General features: G+C 33.9%; 2 protein-coding genes across 6 annotated transcripts; one reads left to right on the top strand and one right to left on the bottom strand.

Annotated features, from left to right (window-relative positions):
* Positions 1 to 1,966: 1,966 nt before the first annotated feature.
* On the top strand, positions 1,967 to 9,368 carry LOC104115523 (epimerase family protein SDR39U1 homolog, chloroplastic). Its single transcript, XM_009626185.4, has 13 exons — positions 1,967 to 2,243; positions 2,334 to 2,396; positions 2,532 to 2,607; positions 3,444 to 3,503; positions 3,844 to 3,962; positions 5,080 to 5,124; positions 5,252 to 5,330; positions 5,590 to 5,651; positions 5,759 to 5,861; positions 8,109 to 8,169; positions 8,320 to 8,390; positions 8,674 to 8,813; positions 8,990 to 9,368. Exons 1-13 carry the CDS (start codon positions 2,154 to 2,156, stop codon positions 9,089 to 9,091), a joined length of 1,071 nt encoding a protein of 356 aa, XP_009624480.1. The 5' UTR covers positions 1,967 to 2,153; the 3' UTR covers positions 9,092 to 9,368.
* A 544-nt stretch (positions 9,369 to 9,912) lies between these two features.
* Positions 9,913 to 15,475, bottom strand: LOC104115522 (uncharacterized). Of its 5 annotated transcripts, XM_070196829.1 has the most exons (11): positions 15,322 to 15,475; positions 14,914 to 14,965; positions 13,709 to 14,359; positions 13,512 to 13,589; positions 13,014 to 13,038; positions 12,891 to 12,923; positions 12,624 to 12,760; positions 12,417 to 12,547; positions 11,257 to 11,477; positions 10,345 to 10,595; positions 9,913 to 10,209 (listed from the first exon to the last, which is right to left on the bottom strand). In XM_070196829.1, the coding sequence occupies exons 6-11, from the start codon at positions 12,916 to 12,918 to the stop codon at positions 10,114 to 10,116; spliced, it is 864 nt and encodes a 287-aa protein (XP_070052930.1). In that variant the 5' UTR covers positions 12,919 to 12,923; positions 13,014 to 13,038; positions 13,512 to 13,589; positions 13,709 to 14,359; positions 14,914 to 14,965; positions 15,322 to 15,475; the 3' UTR covers positions 9,913 to 10,113. The 5 variants fall into 5 exon arrangements, with proteins under 5 accessions (XP_070052930.1, XP_009624477.1, XP_070052929.1 ...); XM_009626182.4 differs by lacking the exon at positions 13,709 to 14,359; XM_070196828.1 differs by lacking the exon at positions 13,709 to 14,359 and having other exon boundaries at positions 12,639 to 12,760; positions 15,322 to 15,474.
* Between the last annotated feature and the right edge of the window lie 6,879 nt (positions 15,476 to 22,354).

Below are 22,354 nucleotides of genomic sequence, written 5' to 3'. Positions count from 1 at the left end.
AAAAATTTGTAAAATATATATTTTTAAGTTTTTTTCAGTTTTTTTAAAGTATTTGTTTTGTAAGAACTAACAAAACAATATTTTTTGTAAAAAACTGAAAAATAAACTCAATTAAAGCAGCGGACTACATATGCATTAGTTTAAAAAAATATATATATTTTGCAAAAAAAAAATTTCTTCAGTTTTTACAAAAAAAATACTTGAAAAACCTGAAAAATATATATTTTGCAAATTCTTTTTTTTTTCTTTCAGTTTTTACAAATATATATATTTCAGTTTTATTTTTTTCAGTTTTTACAAAAAATATTTATTTTTTCAGTTTTTTCAAAAATAATATTTTAAAAAAACTGAAAAAATTTAAAAATATATATTTTGCAAATTCCTTTTTTTTTTTTAAAGCTTTTACAAAAAAAAAACGGAAAAGGGTTAGAAATGCCCTTAACGTATTAGAAATGACTCAAAAATGCCCTCATTCCACCTATGGGTTCAAATTTACCCTTATTGTTATTTTTAGGCTTAAAAATGCCCCTATCTTAACGGAAAGATGACATGGCATTGATAGGCATTTTAACATTAAGGGCAAATTTGAACTCATATGTGGAAGGAGGGCATTTTTGAGCCATTTTTAATACGTTAAGGGCATTTCTGACCCTATTCCGTTTTAATTAAACATGTAGTATTTATTTAGTCTGGAAAAAGTAATTTGTTTTTTCTAAAAACTGGAAAAAACGAAAATATTTTTTTTTTCGATTTTTACAAAAAAAAAGTGCTTTAAAAAAAGCTGAAAAAATATTTTCTAAAACAATATTTTTGTAAAAACTGAAAAATAATTTTCTAAAGTAATATTTTTGTAAAAGCTGAAAAAAAATATTTCCTCTTCTTCTTCTTTCATTGTTTGTCCATATGCTTTCAGAGTTCATTTTTTATATATTTTAGTTCTTCTAATGAGTTAATATATCAAAACTGAAATATTTTCGTTTTTTCAGTTTTTAGCAAAAAAAAATTCATTTGTCTCGGAAAATATAGCATTTATTTAGTTAAACATGTAGCATTTATTTAGGAATAGATTGGCTTTCTGAGTTCTGAAAAAATGATATTTTAATTAAACATGTAGCATTTATTTAGTCTGGAAAAAAGTAAAAATTTTTTATTAAAAACTGAAAAAAAAACGAAAATATTTCAGTTTTGATGTAAGAACTGAAATATATAAAAAATGAACTCATAAAGCATATGGACAAACAAGGAAGGAAGAAGAAGAGGAAATGTTGTTTTTCAGCTTTTACAAAAACATTGCTTTAGAAAATTGATTTTTAGTTTTTTTTTTCAGTTTTTATAAAAATATTATTTTAGAAAATATTTTTCAGCTTTTTTTAAAGCAGTTTTTTTTAAAAACTGGGAAATTTTTTTTTCAGTTTTTAAAAAAAATTCATTTTTTTCCATACTAAATAAATGCTACATGTTTAATTAAAACGGAAAAGGGTCGAAAATGCCCTTAACGTATTAGAAATGGCTCAAAAATGCCCTCCTTCCACCTATGAGTTCAAATTTGCCCTTAATGTTAAAATACTCATCAATGCCATGTCATCTTTCCGTTAAGAGAGGCATTTTTAAGTCTAAAAATAACATTAAGGGCAAATTTGAACCCATAGGTGGAAGGAGGGCATTTTTGAACCATTTCTAATACGTTAAGGGCATTTCTGAGCCTTTTTCGAAAAAAAATCTAATTTTTACAAAATATATGCTTTTAAAAAACTCAATTTTTAAACGGGTCGGATGGTGGGTTTTTTAAAACGAATCGGGTAAAAAAAAGAAATGAGTCGTTTTTATTTGGTGTTGCCACGTGACACTCCATCCAAAATAAGAGTATATTTGTTCCAAATATGATGGGAGAATATATATGATCCAATAGTACAATGAGGGTACCATTTTCGAAAGTACTCAATATATTTGACCCTTTGCCAATAAAAAAAAGAGAGGTGTCGAAAGGAGTGATGGGTCAGCTGTGGCTCCAATTCCTACACGAACATCATCCTCAAATTTGCCCAAAACCAATTTACTTAATCACAAAGCGTAAGACAAGAAAGCACATTCATTATCAAGAAGTCGTTTTTTCATCACACCCAATTGGAGTAAACAGTTAATTCAAAAGTCCAATGGAGCTATGTAGAGTACCAGCTGCTACTACTGCATTTGCATGGACAAATTCCATCTCCTCTACCCTTCAACTCCCTCAAACTCTCTTTGTATGCATTCCCCCTCCCCCAATTGATTCCTCATTTTGTATAAAAAGCATTTTTAAATCATTCATCTGTTTTATTTTTCATTGAAAATAGGTAGGAGTTGGGCCTAAAAGATTCAGAGTTTGGTGTGTGAATGGAAACATTGAGTCTCAGAAGGTATTTCTCATTCCACATTGTTCAAATCATTTTGGTGCTTGTGATGATTTCTGCTGCCAAATTATCTACCTAGTTACTTATGTAGCAGTGCTTAAGTTTGTTGAGATGAAATATACTTTTCTTTTACTGGTTCAGGAAAGTCAGATGGTTGTATCAGTTACTGGAGCTACTGGATTTGTTGGGAAAAGATTGGTGCAAAGATTGCATGCAGGTATTCCCCCCACTACGACCAATGATTGATTGGATATATATATATATATATATATATATATATATATATATATATATATGGAGTCTAATAAAAACGAAAGACTCTTGAATAGATATGCATCAAGTACCAAAAAGACCAATTAATACCAAGCCATTTGTTTCTCTATCAATTGGACCTACAATAAGTCAAAAGTCAATTGCGAAATTGGAATGTAAAAGTTACTAGTTACTAAATGTAGATACAGATCGATTTAGGACGATTGAATGAGGAAAGAGTGCCAACAAAGTGGAGTGGAGGGAGTATTTGTAAACATTTAGGAAATGTGTGTATGTGTGTGTGTGTGTGCGTGTATTCCTCGAGCTGTGGGCTGAGGATGTGCACGCACGTGCTGCCTTCATTATACCGCTCATGGTTCTGCCCAGTTTATATAGTTCTTTACCATGACTCTAGAACTTGATTATGAGTCTGCGCTCAGCATTGGGCGAGAATTTTTTAAGCAGAAAGGCACACTCCTTGTTTGCTATTGACTTACACCACTATGGGCAGGTTCATAAGTCTTGGCATGTCCTTTTTTCTGCTGATGAAATAGTTCAAGTACCAAGTGTGTCTGTTAAACTAATTGAAGCTGGTTAAAAACTTAAATTAATATTTGGGTTATTGGGTTGCTGCTTAATTAACACTTCTATATAAGAGACATTGTCATACATGACGCTTTTCTGAATTGAACATACCATAAGATGTGATTTTTCCCAACGTTGGGTCACATAACTTCTATTGTATAATATGCATGTTATTAGTTGAGCTTAACTGGTCCTTACTTCTTGTCTTAAATGCAGATAAGCATCAGATTCGAGTGTTGACAAGGTCAAGATCCAAAGCACAATCAATATTTCCGGGTAAGAAGGTAATGATTGTTTTGATTCACCCACTTCAGCATTTCTCTTTCTTCTGTGGAAAATGGTAGGAATCGTGTCGCAAAGCTAGACTGTTTTATAAGTAGAATCATCCCATCCTAAAGGAATGTCACGAACTCACCTGATATTTGATTATTTGTGCTTCTTAATGAAGTGTAGGTGCTTTTGCTACTCTTTTGTCCTACTACCTTCTTTTATTTGATCTTATGTAGGAAACAATATGTTGTCAGCAGACATTAAGACTTTATTTCGGTTATGTTTTCCCAATTGTGCTTCTTACTTTTAACATTTGACCTCTTCATATTCTTGTGGAAATGTGCAGTTAAAGAATTTCCAGGACTTGTAATTGCTGAGGAGCCAGAATGGAGAAACTGTATTGAAGGTTCAACAGCTGTTGTAAATTTGGCTGGAATGCCCATTAGTACTAGATGGTCCCCTGAGGTATTAGGAGATCATTTGACGGCTTTGTATTCTCTATCTCTCCTATTCTTTTTGTTTTTTCAAGATATATTAGGAAGACAGGTTATATACAGCCCTATGTATAGATGCATTCTTACTTAATATCTTCATCCGAATGTTTAATATTTTGACCTTTTTGTATTGTATGTGTTGGGTTTTTAAAGCTTAAATGTAGCTTAAAAGAGGGTGAATGGGAAATGGAGGGAAATTGAACATATTTGAGTTTCCCTTCTTGACAAAGGGATATTGTCCCATATTGGAAGAGGAAAAGATTTTGATGGGTATATATACAATTGCACTTTTTCTGGCTCTTAAAGAGTTGAGAAGAAGGCAAGCCTCGCGCCGTCGTCGCTCGGCTCGGATTCGGATGATTGATTGATTAATTTTTTGGACCAAATTTATTTGTTAATAGTAAATATTAACAGAATTGTTATTAAATATCCGATTTTTTTGTAAACGGAATATTAATATTAAATCCAAACGTAATAGTATATGCCCTTCGCTTTTTGTAAAAGACATTTACAAAACAGTTTGCACCTCTTCAGATTTGAAAAACAGTTTGCACCTCTTCAAATCTGAGGAGTTGAAGAACAGTTTGCACCTCTTCAGATTTGAAGAAACAGTTGGCACCTCTTCGGATTTGAAGAGTTGCACCTCTTCAGTTTGAGCTCAACATTGGCTATAAATACCAGTCCATTCTCTCAGATTTTCAATACGAATTTCTGACTTCTCCTCCTTTCTTCTGCATTGTTTTAACTACAAACAAAGCATCAGTAAGTGTGATTTGCTACCGAACTTTGTGTTCGCTGAAACATTGGTGTTTGAAGTATCGCTACACCAGTGTGTAATTCGTTCTATCCTGGAAGAAAATAATCCACAACCTTGGATACTAGGAGGGGATTAAATTCCTTAAGGAAACACTGTGAATTCAGTGGGCTCGGATTAAATTCTGTATCTTTTACATTTATGTTATTTTATCTTCTCCATAATTATTGTACAAATACAGCTAAATAACAGTATGTTCCCCTTCCGACGAATGATCAGTAGTTCATTCTGCAATGTAATATTCATATGTTAATTTTTCAATGTATCGCTGCAGATCAAGAAAGAGATCAAGCAAAGCAGGATTAGAGTAACCTCCAAGGTCTCTCCTCTTCTCTGTTAGCTTCATGCAAAATAGCATAGTGAAAGAGGTCAATTCATTTTAAGGATTTATCTATAACAACAGATGAGATTGACAGGAATTTGAGAAATCTCTGTTGACCCTGTAGGTTGTGGATTTAATCAATAATTCACAGGATGATGATCGCCCCAAAGTTTTAATAAGTGCATCAGCAGTTGGTTACTACGGTATGGATACCAAATTCATATATCACTTTGTTATACTGTTCATATATTGTTGTGTTGTTTTATTGGCTCCCAAAGAACCTCCATACTACAACTTGTAAGCATGCTAGCATTCCCATAGCATCTCAAATATATATGTTTATGGAGGACGCCATGCTGTTTAAGGCTTTCAGTGTCTGTCCTCTGATGGTAAATCTCCAATGACGGCGAATTATTATGTGCATTCCATCTCCATGATAAATCCACTGATTCCCTTACTCAGGAACCAGTGAGGCTCGAGTGTTTGATGAGCAAAGTCCGCCAGGAAATGACTTCTTAGCTGAGGTAAATATGATGGGCTTTTAACAGTTGCATACATATAGAGTATGTGATATCTCTTAGTTCTCATTTTTAATTTAGAATCTAATTTCCGGTATCTTGATTTCTTTTAGGTTTGTAGAGAATGGGAGGGAGCTGCACTCAAAGTCAATAAAGATGTCAGGCTTGCTCTAATTCGCATTGGTGTTGTCCTTGGAAAAGATGGTGGTGCTTTAGGTATGCTTTCTTTTTTATCCTTTTCATCATTTTGTTTTGATAAATAATAGCAACTGAAGTAGTAACAGATTTGTCACAAACACTAGATTGGATTGGAGACCGAAGTAACACTCAATAGGTTATGTTGTAATAGAAGTAGGTTACAGCTGAGCAAACCTCTCAAGATTAGCAGTTTGTAAATAGGAATCGGTTTTTTTTTTTCGTTTTTTGGGGGTGGGGTGGGTGCAACTTACAGTGTGCATGAGCTGGTGTCGATTTATGCATTTATTCATGAGGTGACAAAAAATTTAGAGATTGTGAGTGAGTTGATCTTAACTATCTATAGCCAAGTAAAATTTGTTATTGATTCATCTTTAAGAAAATAAAATTTAGATATTTCAAATCCAAAAAAGATGGAAATGATTTTGCATTTTGAAAAATTGTACAAGACTGGGTCAAGTTAATAAAAAATTTCACACACCAAAAAGAAGGAACGTCTATTCAGGTTTGAAAAGGAAATTATTTTTTAACGAAGGGACATCAAGAAAATCGTAGTACATTTTTTTTCCTAAGAGAAGGTCATTATGAAAAATCTTCTCACATAGCTGAAGTGGACCTATGATTTTTAGTCAAATATTTCAAGGGTGCTATGTTTCTTTTCTTTCACGAACTTTCACTTTGGTTGCATTTCTTGTTGGCCTTTGGGATCCAATGGCTCTTTATTGTCATACAAAACATCATTTCATCTAATATAACTCATGACTACAGACAGACGATATCTTTATATAACAGTCATTCACTATAAAAGTCATGTTTTTCTTATAATCGATTTTTTATTATATATTTTACCTCTCTATAATAACTTTTTAGCGATAACAACATCCATCTTTATAGTAGTACGCTCTTTGTAAAATTATCCCTCTACAACAGCCATGTAAAATTTCTAAAATTACCTATAATAACCCTAAAGATTTAATTTAATCAAATTTTATTAAAACTTTAATGCACCAGTTATACTAAAAAATATTATGTTAGTGCATACTTCAGTAATTAAAGATTTTATTTAATTCGATTTAAAATATACTTGTATAATTTCATTCCATTGTATAAAAGGTTCTAATATACTTGTATAATTTCATGCACAATGTCTAATATTTGAAGATCTACACATACAATCTTTTCCACTTGACAAAGTTTTAATCTTACAAAATACTTAAGATTCGACGATTTGCACATATCTTTTTCAGAGTTCTTCCATAATTCTTGAAGGAATTTAATTTTCTAGTAGCTTTTAAATGTGTACCTTAGAGTTAAAATCGTTGTTTATTTAGTTATGAATTTGGTTAATAATATATTAGATGGCTTTAATACTCAATTATGAAATATGCATATCTTTTGAGATTTTAGATTTGAATAATTTCTCAACTATTATATGTAACCTTAAAAAGTGAAAAAAGATTATTTTTTTGATAATTTTTGTCTATAACAACAAGAAATATTTAAACGTCAAATTTTGTTATAGGTGATAACAGTCATTCACTATAAAAGCCTATAAATATGGGAACAAACACTACTGTTATAGAGAGGTTTGACTGTATATCCCTTTTACGGTTATGTAAATTAATAAAAAAAGACCTAAGGTACTAGATATCTAGGGGGGCAACTCTTTTAGATTATGATGTTTAGTGTATGGAACCTCTTTTAACATGGGCGGATCCACCTTGCGACCTACGGGTCACGTGAACCCAGTAACTTTTGTTCAAACAGTGTAAATGTGTTCGGAAAATTCACTAAATATCTATAACCATTTGAATGTGAACCCAGTTACTATTGAAAATTTACTCGAGGTTGTTGTAGGAACCCATAAACATTAAATCCTAGATCCGCCACTGTGTTTTAACATTTTCCCCTTTCCCCTTTAAATTTTTACTTGAGGTGGTGGGACCCACTAAAATTTCAACTAATATTTAACCCATAGTTTTATAAGTATAATAAGTTCATCGCCAAAAACCTTAAAAGTCGAACCCGTACCATTTTAAATCTTGGATTCACTTCTGGGTGGGACAGTGCAAATTTGATAAATGGTGTATTAGTTTTTTGGGTTTACTACAAGGTTTTTTGAAATTTTAAGGGGAAAGCGGGAGAGAGCGATGCCAACCTTCAGCTAAACGTGGATCCACCAATGACAGTAGATGGCATGTCTATGATCTTCAGATGCTTATCATCGTTTCACATCTTTCATATTTTCCTTTCTCTTGATCTCTGCAGCTAAAATGATCCCAATCTTCATGATGTTTGCTGGGGGACCTTTGGGGTCTGGAAACCAATGGTATTGCCTTCTAATTTTGCTTTTATTACAAGTATTTCTCATTATTGTGGATCAGAGATATGTTTATTTGTTATGCCTGTAGACGTTTGAATTTCAGCCAAAATTTTCCCCCTTCTCACTTTGTAGATTTCTGCTGCCTTCACCATGCAGGTTTTCATGGATTCATTTGGACGACCTTGTAGATCTAATATATGAAGCTCTATCCAATCCATCCTATAAAGGTAAAATCATTGCCAGACATCTATAATATATGTCTATTTCAGTCATATACCCTTTATGGAACTCTAAGTTCCTATACGTTACTTAACATGATCATTGATTATTAACTTTGCAACATCCAGTAGAGCTCTCAATGACTTAAGTTCGACTGAAAAAGGATGACCTTTTTCCTTGCCGTAGGTCCTTTTCTGCGTTTGTATTTCTGTCCGAAGAGTAAGCTGATGTAGATTAACAACTAACTGAAATTAAAGTGTAGTTAACTGACAGTAAGTCGGCCGATGGCAGGGGTGATTAATGGAACAGCGCCAAATCCTGTTAGGCTGGCAGAAATGTGTGAACAACTGGGATCTGTTTTAGGGCGACCTTCATGGCTACCAGTACCAGAAATTGCACTCAAAGCTGTCCTTGGAGAGGGTGCATCTGTGGTAGGAGTTTTCTAACCTCAGCTTATTACCTATTTGCCTGATACTTCCCTCTATTAATCTTGCTAGAACTTAACTTCAACTTCCAGATATCCCTTTTCAATTCAACTTCAAATACTTTTTCTTTTCCATTAACTTCAACCAAATATTGTCCAAATGCCTAGTAATGTGTATTTCAGGTGTTGGATGGGCAGAAGGTGGTTCCAACGAGGGCCAAGGAGTTGGGTTTTCCATTCAAATACCGATATATCAAAGACGCTCTGAAAGCAATCATGTCATGAGACCATCAATCATCAACCAATTTTCTATACATCTTGAAGTTGTCAACTTCATAGGGTCCAAAAGAGTATTGAGTTAATGCATTTCAATGGCGTGGGAGAAAAATGAAGAAACAAATAACTGTTCTCCTCCTTGTCTGGGCGTATCACTTTTTCCTCATTGTTTTGTAAGTCATAATTCAAGTTGTAAACATCAAGCCTGTTTGAAAAGTATGTGCACCTTCATACCGGTCAACGCAAGTCCTCCATGCGTATTATAAATTGAGTCATTTACAATTAACTTTTCAAGAACTCTAGGGCAAATTCATATTGGAAGTTGCAGATTAGGTGCAATTGAATTCAAATTTTCAACTCAAGCTATATATATCAGTTGAAGTTCTTTTGAAAAGTACAAGACACGTTTTCTATCTTCAAATGAGGTAAGGATAGACATTCAATTTGATGAGGGCACGTTTCTGCACCTTAATTTAAATTGATTGAATGGAATAGCGGATACCATTCCTGTAGAAGTTTAAGCTCCCATAATGGAGAAAGAACGAGAATGTGTCGAAGTGAAGCCAACCAAGAGATTTTCAAGCCTGCAAGCAGCAGGCAACACGGTACCTTGATCTCTTTTGACTGCTTACTGATAAAACCACTAAATAATTTCATAAATTTATAACCACCTACCCCTGGCCCCCTAACCAGGAAAATAAAATAAAAGGATAAACTACATGCATCCATCTTTCTCACGGTGCGAATGTAAGTTACTAGAGTTGGACTTGGGGTCAGACTTCCAAATCATAACACATCATTATCAAGTATTGGGCTGAATAACTGAGATATGGCTGAATAATAAGCACTTGTAAACAAACTATGTGAAAGTTTAAAAGCCCAGAAATCCGGGGTTTAGTTGGAAACTGTATATCAGTTTCTTTGGAACAAAAACTAAGTCGATTGATTATACATTGATCACATAGTCCATGTAATTTGACTGAGCAGATATGATGTGAAAACAGAGGATAAATAACATGAATATATTACAGTTAACCCCTCAAGGAGTACTTTTTCCCAGTGAAAGCTTGAAACTTTGGCTCTTCTTTCTTTTGAGGTTCCTCCTTCACGGGTTCCTTCACAGGTTCCTGCAGATATAGAGGAATATTAACAGGTTGAAACACATAAGTAGCCAAATACTTAATCAGCAGTTAGTACTTTGCCAACGGCCAGGAACAGATAAACATGAGATAATGAAATCTATGCAGGTGGAGATGAGAAACCTTTTGTTTATCCGGATTCCGGTTTGCATTTGACCCAAAGACAAGCTTCCCCTGTGTCTGACGATTGGAGCTTTGAGAGCTTGAACCGGCAGCTGACTGTCCAGTAGCATTTGCCATATCAGGTCGCTTGTCTTTAGACCCAGATGTGGAAACAGGTGGAGGTTGCTGTTTCAGAGGTTTCCCATCCAATCGTCTTGCTGAACCAGTAAAAGGGTTGAATTTCGGCTCCTCCTCTGCTGCAGCCTCTTCACCTGCATGATCAAAAACCATAAAGTTATTAGTAGAAAGTTAAGAGATATCAATATTCTACAGAAATAACCAGGAACAAACAAAAGTCTACAATTCTTTATAAGGGGTAAGAAGCTAACTTAGCCTTGTACCATCCGCCAAGGCAATTAGCCAAAAAGGTTTTCCAGTTCAGGAAAAGATCAGTCAAATTTATAATGTGAATAACATAATTGGATCAAACAAACTTGACGCCGTATATAGTTCTCTGGCTTTCGCAGTAGCCATGCCTAGTGGAGATATTACTACCTCAAAATTAGTAAAACTGGACTCTACAATCATTGAAGATATTCCTTTATCTCAACTTAGACAATCCCATTTGGCTTGTACAATTTCTTTTCAAAAGGTTTGTATAAGGTAGTTAGTTATAACTAACTACCTTTACATTTAAGATAAATAGCTAAAATGCATGAACCGTGAGTTTTATGTTGATAGAATACCACATAAAGGTCAACCAACAGAGAGTAATATTACTTGATACTACAATATCAAAAAATAGTTCAAGGAGGGAGAATATTGAACATTCCCGAAACGACCCATCCTCAGCTAATAAGAGCTTGGGATGTTATATTGTATAAACAAAAGACAGAGAAGAACACAACTATAACTACAGAATGTATTGTGCACCTTCAGCTGGAGTCTTGCTTGGAAGAGATGGAACTGGTCTTTCAGGTTCTTTATAATCAAGAGGAGGTGCAAAGTCTACCTCGCAGTCTGTCTCAATGATGCTTATTGCATTAGAGGGCTTCGACTCAACTATGTCTATGTAATACTTTTTATTGTTGTAAGCCACCATAATACTATCTCCAGTGGTTAAGCAAGAAAAATTTCTCAGTGTTGTCTCCAAGCTGCATCAGCAACAAAAAAAAAGGGCGTAAAACTTGGAAGCCTAGATAAGTGTGTGGGTATTTTGCAAAAGACATGAACAAAATAAGCAATTGAACAAACAAATATTGCTTGCAGCACAGGTAATGCATTTAGACTCAAAATGAGAGAAATTAAATAAATTAAATTTTTATCTTGATAAGTCGATTGAAATAAATTGGACTTGTCAATCATTTACTTTTGTGATTGACTATTGCGAGCATTAAACGTGATAAATGCACTAGAAAAGGACGTGCTAGTGGCATTCTATTGAGAGGCAAGAGTGCATGAGGCAATACAACATGTAGGAATTCATTATAAGTGAAACACACCAAAAGAATAGAAAGCTCATGTTTTTCCTCATAAACATTCATTTCAATTCTGATTTTTACTCGAACCAAAGAAAACTTCTGACCATTAATGCGACCATTATCGTTCACTGTCACTTGTGAGGAAAGCTAATATCGCAAAAGATGTGACGTATCAAAAGTTAAAACCGTAAGCAGTTCATTATTTTGGATCTCTACTGCCTATTCCCAACCCGCATTAGCTGGCATAGAGACAATACTTTCAGCTCTGCCCAAAATGTTTTTTCTTGTTACCAAAAGGATAGATGAGTAACTCCATTGGTAAAGTGAACACTTCTAGAACAAGATTTATGCCTAATAAAACATCTTATAAGAAGCTTAATCCAGAAACAAAGGAGATGTGGAATTAGCTAGCGTAATTCTTATATACTAATTTACTGGAGCAAATCACTTTTTGATAACGAGGTCAGCTTTCCACTGGTGAAGAAAGTAACTTTAGTCTGGAAGTACAGACTCTTAACAGAGTAGACTAAAATTATACAGAGCCATGGAGCTCTGAAAGAAGAGTATAAAACTGAAAGGGTTGCACAACCAAGAAAAAGCAAATATACTCACATGGCCTTCGGGTTGGAAATATCCAAGAAATCCTTCGTGTGTGGTTGCAACTTGACATATTTACCCTTGGGAAGAGTTACATTTTTTACTCTTACTGTGTCACCTTCTTGTAGTAGTAAATTCTCCATCATCTACAAGATCACAAAACATGAGTTTATCCACATTTACATCGACAATTGAACTGAGCCCAAAATATAAGAAGATTACACAAATAATATCTACCCAGTAAGGCATATATATCATGCCCTCTTCCGCAATAAACTCCAGAACCCCACAGTGAGAAACACGGTCTGTAGCAGCATTTCGAAGCTCAAACAACATTGGGTAATCAATGTGAAGTGATGCTGCAAAATTTACGCGCACTTTTTAACAAAATTAAGAAATGAAATAATGAACCAGCTTCGATTGATATAAACTGAATCTTTAAACATGGAGATGAAGTAGAAGCTAAGACCCAGAATAAAAGAAACTGACCTAGCCGATCAAGGGCAGAAGGAGGCATTATAACTGTAGATCATAAAGAAAGAGCAATATAAGACATCATAATCCAACTAACATATGAACAGGTAGAGTTAAAACTAATCAAACAATACTTACTTTTGTCACCATTCTCTATCTGCGGCTGCACAGTTGAGAACAAACAGAATAAGAATTGAAGCAATGTTCATATAAATAAATAAATAAATAACCCAAACTAAATGTTGAGAGATACTACAGATGTTGGTGCAATTCATACATACTATGCATATAAGGTTCACATCACCATCAACCTATACATACAAATAGGTTACACAAGACCTCTTTTAGCATGCAAGCATGCAGCCATAACTTGGAACTGATGAACAATTCCCTCTTCAAATTTTTGACATACACGCTGGAAGAAAGTTTTAAAGTTTTATATTCTTCCTTGGTACAGTATAATATCCCAAGACCAAAAATAAATGCCAAGGACCTCAAAGCTCTTTATGATTGTCATACTAAAGCAAAGATTATGATGGGAAAAAAGATACAAATGGTAGACTTTCTGAAAAATTTACAAAAAACACGATAGAAGAATAAAATTGGGGAAAGTTCATTTTTTAAAAGCCTTCTAACCTTATCAATGAATGACGCAGGGTAGCATCGGTATGTTTGCTCAAATGATGTTCCATGATATCCATACCCGTCAAAAAACTGAAATATCAAACAAACTAATGCATAAATACAATAATAAGAGTAAAAGCTACTCTATAACAAAACTTTCAAATAGGCAATGATGGATCTTTAACAATTAAAAGATACAGAGTACTAGCCTGTTTAGCCAATCTTCTTTTTGGCTAAAAGTGCTTGTTTCCCAAAGTTAAGGCGTTTGGTCAAGCTTTTAGAAGGGAAAAAATTGCTTTTGAGTAGAAGCAGAAGCAAAAGCAGTTTTTGAGAAGCCGGAGAAAGGTAGCTTCTTCCCAAAAGCACTCTTTTGAAAAATACTTTTGAGAAAAGTACACTTAGAAGCACTTTTGAGAAAAATACACTTAGAAGTACTTTTTAAAAGCTTGGTCTAACACTAATTGTTGCTCACAAGTGCTTTTCAAATTAATTCGCCAAACACATTGTTTCTCACCAAAAGTACTTTTTTGAAAAGCAATTTTTAAAATAAGCTGATTTTAGAAGCTTGCCAAACAGGCTATGTAACATCAAACATGGAAAACACCACCATTAAGCTTAAGAAGAGTCTTAATTTGGAGCTAGGCATATCAATCGATCAGCTGAGATAAGATGAGTTCAGGAGACCAATGTCAATTAAAGCAGTTCCTTTTGAGAGATATGCCTTTCTCAGTTTAGTATGTCTCTGCCAAATATGCTGGCTACATAGGTTCTAATGGTTTTGGCGGACACTGACAGTGACTGTCAAGCACAAATTGCAAGCCAGCCAACTCATATAAGAAGTCCTTTTGAGTTAACTTGGCCTATATATGGACAACGGAAACAGCCAAACCTAAAAACTTGGGTTTAAAATAAAGCGACAGGATTCATAACAGTAGTAAAATAAATTATATAGGCAACTTGCTATCTTTTACTTCCTTCAGGTGGATTCTGGAAGGAGATTGTGTGAATACATACTATCTCCATAAACCACTTGTATGTGAAATATAATCTACAATCACCGACTCTAGAAAATCTACTGTACCACGGCATACATCAAAATCTTAACAACTCAAAAGTACAAAACTTCACTTTCTTAGTAGTTCCATTCATCAGCTTTGAGCTCCCAAAAGCTATCTATCAGTCAAATTTTCAGCTTAAGAACATCCAAATCTCACACATTCTAAAGTTCATTCATAATCCCAACTACGTCGATATTCAAAATTAAACTAATATTCCCACTCCCATCCTTAAAACACCGCCTACTAAATTTTATCCAAAAAAGGACTGTATTAAAACCACGCGAAGTGTACATCAAAAGCCAATAAAAATGAAATATAAATAACCAAATAATAGTAGTGCAAAAACAGAATTTTACCATAATTGCGAAATCGAAGTCCAACAACTAGTAATCAACTGTTTCAACTCACCTATCATCAGCAAGAGGAAAGAAAATAATTGAGAATTAACAAATAAAAGAAAAAGAAAAAGTAATTTCAGCTAAAATACAACAAATAATACTCAATAATTTGTCTTCTAAAATCCTTATCAAAAAAGTAATTGTCTTCTAAAATAAATTAAGCTTTCATAGTCTAAGTTCTCGAAATTTCAGACTTATTCCTACACTTAACATACAAATACTCTATCAAATTTTAAAAAATAAACTCGTGTAATACAAAAATAAATAATATCCCTAGAAACTGAAGATTAAAAAAAAGAAAAGGAATCGTATGAAATTATCTATATCATTTTATTCTGGAAAGATCCAGAAGTTAAAGCTACGCACTATGATCGGAATTGACGATGAAGATTGAGTGTTAAAGTTGAAAGCTTTGAATCTTTGATGAGAAGAAATTTGTACGGATTGGAGAGTAGATGGAGAATTTAAAGAGGAACGGAAGGAAATCAGAATAGGAATTGAATTTGGGAGAAGAAAGGGCTAAGATTCGCCTTTATGTGTGTTACGCACGCCATATGCTTTGTTGGGCCTATGTTTGCTTGGGCCTTTCTCTGAGATTTCAGGTGCAGACCTTTTCTTTGGGAGAAAATGATCAATCAATAGTCACTCAAAATTTTAATAGCCCATATTTTTTTTATATTGATACAAAATATTCTTTCGACTCAAACATATTATATTTAATAGCCCAAAATATTTATTTTATATATTTTTTATATAATGACAGTCTATTTTATATATATTTTATATATTAACAGTCTATTTAGTAAATATTTTGTATAGTGACAGTATATTTTATATATATTTTATATCCCGGGTACTTTTATCTATCCAACGTGTATAGATTGTTGTATGATGTATAAAAGTGTATATATTATTCTTTTACCTTAAACTTATATATCCAACATGTATAGACTATTTTGTATAGAAATTAATAATCAGTGTCATGTGTTCCCTTGCAATAAAACCACCAAATTGTTTACCACATATGTTAGATATATTCGTCAAAATCTCTGCAATTGCACTTTGTGTGAGACTTGGCCTCACTTTTATTTGCAATCCTTCTGCGGAGGATTATTTTACTAGTAGACATCCAGATATTTCCGGACTTCAAAGTATGGAAAGAAGATTAATGATTTACTAGAGTACTTTTTCGTACTTTATTAGTATGTTTAGTTTATTGTTTTTAGTAGTAGTTTAATTATTACTAGTACGTTAGGATTCTAAAATATTTTATTTTATTTCAGCATTCGAATTGTGTAAGAATTATAATTAGTTCCCTCTCTTACAAGTTGATGTTTTGAGGCTAGAGTACTTATGTAATAGTCTAATTTTACTATAGTTGGTTACAAAAATTTAGTTTTGTTATTTGGAATAATATTATTAGCAAAAGGCGTACATAATTTACTATAACCTGTTAAATTATAAAGATTGTGTAGCAAATTTATTAAATTGAGTATATGTCCAATATATAACATAAATCTTTCTCGGAAGTTGAAAAGTATCTGCAATGGAGAGTGTGAATTTGGAAGAATATTTCTTCAATGTATTATGAGCAGAAAAACTATTTGTTGGTTAGCATATGTTATTTGTTTTTTGGCTACAAATTGTAATGTAAAACTATGGGCCATCAACTAATATATGTTTTGGCCGAGTGGCCACTTATGTCAGAAGCTCTTTCTTTGGGGCAAGTGCACGTATAGTCATTTTCAAGGATGCTATTTAGAGATTAGTCAGTATTTATTTTATCCTGAAATTTTAAACTAAAAATCTTAACTTCAGGACAACTTAAGATATTTTTGTCATGAATAGCATCCCTTTAGAGTGGCTACTTGGTATCATTTCTACCTTTTCTTTTGGATCAAAATAACGTGGGCTGGCCAAAATAGTCAATATTTACGAAATAATTAAAATAGATACTATTTATTATGAAAATTAAATTTAAAAAAAATAACCTTAACTGGAACATGAGAAAAATCTAGCATAATACGCTAGAGGTGGACATAGTTCGGACAAACCCAAAATTCAAATCGAAATTCCCTCCTTTCCTTTTTGGAGTTTTGGTTTAGATTTTCGGATTGGATTTCAAATTTATTTTTTAAATTTTTGTATTTGATGTTAGATTTGATATTTCGAATTTTTGGATATCCGAAAATCTAAAAAATTTATATTTTATATTTGGTGTTATCCATTAGACATTAGTCAACTATCCATAAGTCAAATACTAATAAGTCCAATATACTCGTTATACGTTAACTCATATATTTGGTACTAATACTAAGTAATTCTCAGAATACTTTACCCGTTATACGTTGACTCACATATTTGGTACTAAATACTAAGTAATTGTCTGAATACTTTCTATTTAGACATGGTTTTACTATTTTGAATTCATATCGATCTTATTAATGTTTCTATTGTAGTTCCATGAAAATGGTTTCATTCATTGCATGAATATTTTATTTGGATGATTGCGGTGAAAATAAAAAACTATTAAGGTAATTTAATGTGAATAGTTCATTTGGATGTTCATTTTTGTAAGAAGAAAAAGTAAGTTAACTTATGGGCTCAAAATCGAAAAGCCAAAATATCTAAACCGATTAATCTGAAATCTGACTTAAAAATTCAATCCAATCTGAGCTTATTTGGATTGGATTTGGATTGTCATTTCTTTAATTCGAAAATTAAAAATCCATTTCATATCCAATTCGAACTGCCCGAACGCTCACCTCTATAATACGTTGGATTATGAAATTCTTATGTATGAACTTCCAACATATTATATTGAAATTCCAACACATTATGAATTTCAACATATTATGCTGAAATTTTATATGTAAACAATTCAAGCTCCAATATATTATGCTGGAATTTTTTTGAATTTTAATTAAGGTTATTTTTGTTCAGATTTTATTTTCGCATAAAGAAGTGGTTATGTTTTGATTAATTTCGAAACTATGATTAGTTTTCAATTAGCAATTATAAATCATGATAATTATAAATTTCTTTTGGGTTTTTTAAACTAAGTCATATGGATACTACTTCCATCTCAATTAGAAATTTATAAGAAAAAACTATCGAGTTTGGCTTATTAGAGCATAAATGCTATAAATATTGTTTAATTCATAAATATTACCAATATTAGTCAATTACTCATAAAATACTACCAATATTAGCCTAATTGGTTATTCGTATGTGTAACGACCCGACCGGTCGTTTTGAGTATTTACGCTCCTTTCAACTATTTGAAGTCTTGAATAGCTTCATACGATGTATTATGACTTGTGTGAATTGTCGGGTTGCGTTTTCAGGTGTTTCAGAATTTGTTCAGAAGAATAAATTTTCATGTTTGAAGCTTTGAGTTGGAAGAGTTGACTAAGTTTGAGTTTTAGTATTCGAATTCAGATTGGAGTTTTGATGATTCCAATAGCTCTGTATGGTGATTTTGGACTTAGGAGCGTGTCCGAAAAATTATTTGAAAGTTCATAGTTGAATTTGGCTTGAAATGGCTAAAATAGAAAGTTAAGTTTAGAAGTTTGACCGGGGAGTTAACTTTTTGATATCGGGGTCGGAATCCAGTTCTGAAAATTTTCATAACTCCTTTCACGACCCAAACCGATGGGCCATGACGAGTGCCCGAGTCCTACCTGTCGAACACCCCTAAGCATGCGTCTAAGATATAAACATGAATTAAGGGTAGGTCATGAATAACATCTGTCAATAAACTGTTGAATCACGTGAATAACATACGTGAGAAAAACATGTCCAAAAGACATATATACATATATATACATGCAGAATACGGTAGGGCGAGCCGACAAGGCTGCTATAGACAACTATATATCCAAAACTAGAAGCCGACAAGGCCACATACTTTTTAACTATACATGACTGTCTACAGACCTCTAATAGAGTGTACAATTGTATGAAGGACGAGACTGGGCCCCGTCTTACCCATATCTACATACAAAAATAACATACCAAAACTAATAACAGCTATGGATCAAGTGGAGCACACCAACTCTCGATGATCAAGGATCCTAAAAAGAGAGACCGTCAGCCTGTCTACCTGCGGGCATGAAACGAAGGCCTCGGGAAATAGGGACGTCAGTACAAATAATGTATCGAGTGTGTAAGGCATGAAAATCAGTACATAAAAGACATAAATAAAACATGGAGTAAAGGAATCCGACCGTAAGTCTAAATAACTTTGTGAATCCTGAAATATTTATAAAGTCATGCATGTGGGTATAAATGTCGTATCATGCATAGATATATGTGTACATAACATCATCAAGCCTCTGAGGGCATCCCGTTATATCATCTCGGCCTATGTGGGCGAAATCATCGACGTATACCAACTGATCAGGTGGTGGCGCATATATAACGTTGTAACCTTTTTCCATATCCCATATACATATAATATACGCGTATATAACGCCATCTGGTCATGGGTAAATGTACATGTATAAATGAATGAAATGCATAAGAAGTAAGTTAATAAGATTTCTCGGAATGTCATAAGATTAATATGTCTTCTACGAATAGAGACATTTATGAAAGTTGTGTGTTTGCTCGTTTCATTTGTATCATATGGATCATGCCAAAAGGAAATAAGGAATAGCCTTAACATACCTGAGCCGATTCTCTTAACAATCCCTCTAACCCATGTCTTTTGTGAAAAATACGTAACGGCGGATCGAAGTAGAGAAAAATCCGTATGATATTTTTGAGAAAGGTTATACCGGACTCCCTTAGAATTGTAAGTCACGTTGCACATTGTAGGAGTTCATAAGAATTCTTTTTGGAAGCTACCTCCATCACTTTGTAGAGATATCCATCCATTGCACATTGTAGGGGTTCATAAGAATTGTAAGTCACGTTGAAGTTGCTCTTATCATAGTGATTGTGAGCCACACTTGATAAGGATAATTTGCCTACATCCCCTAATTATGCCACCTATCCACCTAGCCAAAGAGTCACCATTTAGGTTTTTGATCCATTTTTCACTTGCTGCCACATGGGGGTAGTGTCCCCCCCTCCCCCCCAATATTTATCCACAAATTTCTAATTACCTTGTTAATCTCCCACTAAAAATTAATAATTAATCAATTATTCACATAATTAAGAATTATCTCAAATTACTTAAAATACTAATCACTTTTAACATACTTTATATACCTTACTATCATGGTCATGTGGTATCTTGTATGGCACTAGTCCATAAATACCGGGTATTATAGCTTGGACCGTAATTTATCCCAAATTGACAAACTTCAACGAATACTTATTCTTTGATTTGTTTACCCTCTAATCTTCACGGTACTCACTTATCACTTGTTACAAATAACATAAATACTTATAACCTCAAAAATAATCTCATTCCCGAATTTACGTCGATTAACTTACGACGAAACTTTAACGTACAAAATGCGGGATGTAATATCCTTCCCCCCTTAGAAACATTCATCCTCGAATGTTTAACTCCCCGGGATCTATATAAAATTTTGGCAGAGTCACCTTTGTAACAGTACTACTACCAACCCTTCCTGTAGAAAACTCAATAATCCAATGCCACATAGGGACACAATCATCATTAACGACAATAGCCTCACACGACCAATGACAATAACTAACACAAGAATCCATGCACGCACCTTAAGGCTATGATGTCTCAGTCGGATCCTCCTCTGGAAGAGGAAACAAGTGAGGATAACTAGACTTCATGTCTTCTTCGGCTTCCCAAGTCATTTCTTCCACATTATTATTTCTCCAAAGTACTTTCACCAAAGCTACGTCTTTAGTCCTCAATCTCTGAACCTGTCTATCTAGTATAGCAATGGGAGTTTCCACATATGATAGGTGCTCTGTGACCTGAACATCGTCAACTGACACGACTCTGGAAGGATCTCCAATACATTTACGGAGCATAGACACATGAAAGACTGGATGTACAGACTCCAAGTCATAAGGCAAGTCTAACTCATATGCTACATGGCCTACCTTGCGTATGATCTTATATGGCCCAATGTACCAAGGGCTAAGATTTCCTTTCTTACCGAACCTCATAACGCCTTTCATTGGTGATACCTTTAGGAATACCCAGTCGGCAACCTGAAACTCCAAGTTTCGTCATTGATTATCCGCATAAGATTTCTGACAGCTTTGAGCTGCTAATAGCCTTTCTTGTATAAGCTTAATCTTCTCGATTTCCTATTGTACCAACTCTGGTCCTACTAACTTAGTTCACCCAACATCGAACTATCCTATAGGCGACCTACACTTTCATCCGTAAAGAGCTTCGTATGGAGCCATCTGAATTCTGGAATGATAGCTATTATTATACGCGAACTCAATAAGTGGCAGATGATCATCCCAGCTACCCTTGAAGTCTATCACACAAGCCTGTAACATATCCTCAAATGTCTGAATTGTATGCTCAGCCTGTCCGTTTTACATATGTCATGTCTACGGATACTTGTATGGCCTTGTCGGCCTATGTTTTGAGTTTACAAATGATCATGTTATCCTTATAGCATATGTCATGTGTATAAGTTTTTATATCAAGTTGGGTCGTTCTATGTCAGGTAATTCCCTCATGTTTACTCTGTTTATCTAATGACGCCCCTTTTGGCCCACTTACCTATGATGATGTAATAAGAAAGATACGTTACATTGGTACTCGGTTGAGTAAGGGCACCGGGTGCTCGTCGCGGCCCATCGGTTTGGGTCGTGACAAAAGTGGTATCAGAGCAGTTCTGTCCTAGGGAGTCTACAAGTCGTATCTAGTAGAGTCTTGTTTATGGGTGTGTTGTGCACCACACTTATAAGCAGGAGACTACAGGGCATTTAGGACTGACACTCTTTCTTCTTGCTCTAGATCGTGTGGTAGAGCTCAGTCATAAGAACTTAATTTCCTAAACTCTATCCTATTCATAATACGACGACGCTTACATCCAGGCAGTTGGTAAGAGATTAAATGTGGTTATGGAAGGGTTGAGTCAGGGGAACTCAATTTTTCATGATGCTATGATGAGTAAATGTAAGGTCTTTAGTAGACCAGGGAGCACGTGTCTTTCGGCCCATTTGGGTGGTGCAATTTAGATTTGAGCAGAGTGGATGACTCTTTAGAAAGGTTCTAATGGGTTCTAGATTTATATACAGCAATGAGAATTTTTTCCGATTTGTGTATGGATAGAATTTGAGATTTACATTTGATGGTGTCGGGACTTGCAGTAGTTCTATATGACTATGGATTCTACATTCCAGTAAAGGTAAAAGAACAATTTTAAATTCACATAAGGTATTTTCAGAGTGAGCATTTCAGTTGTGGTACTTATGGGGGTGCTTAAGAAGAATACAA

Source organism: Nicotiana tomentosiformis, chromosome 3 (genome assembly GCF_000390325.3).
Source record: "Nicotiana tomentosiformis chromosome 3, ASM39032v3, whole genome shotgun sequence".
NCBI lineage: Eukaryota > Viridiplantae > Streptophyta > Magnoliopsida > Solanales > Solanaceae > Nicotiana > Nicotiana tomentosiformis.
This window is presented reverse-complemented; position numbering and strand designations above follow the sequence as displayed.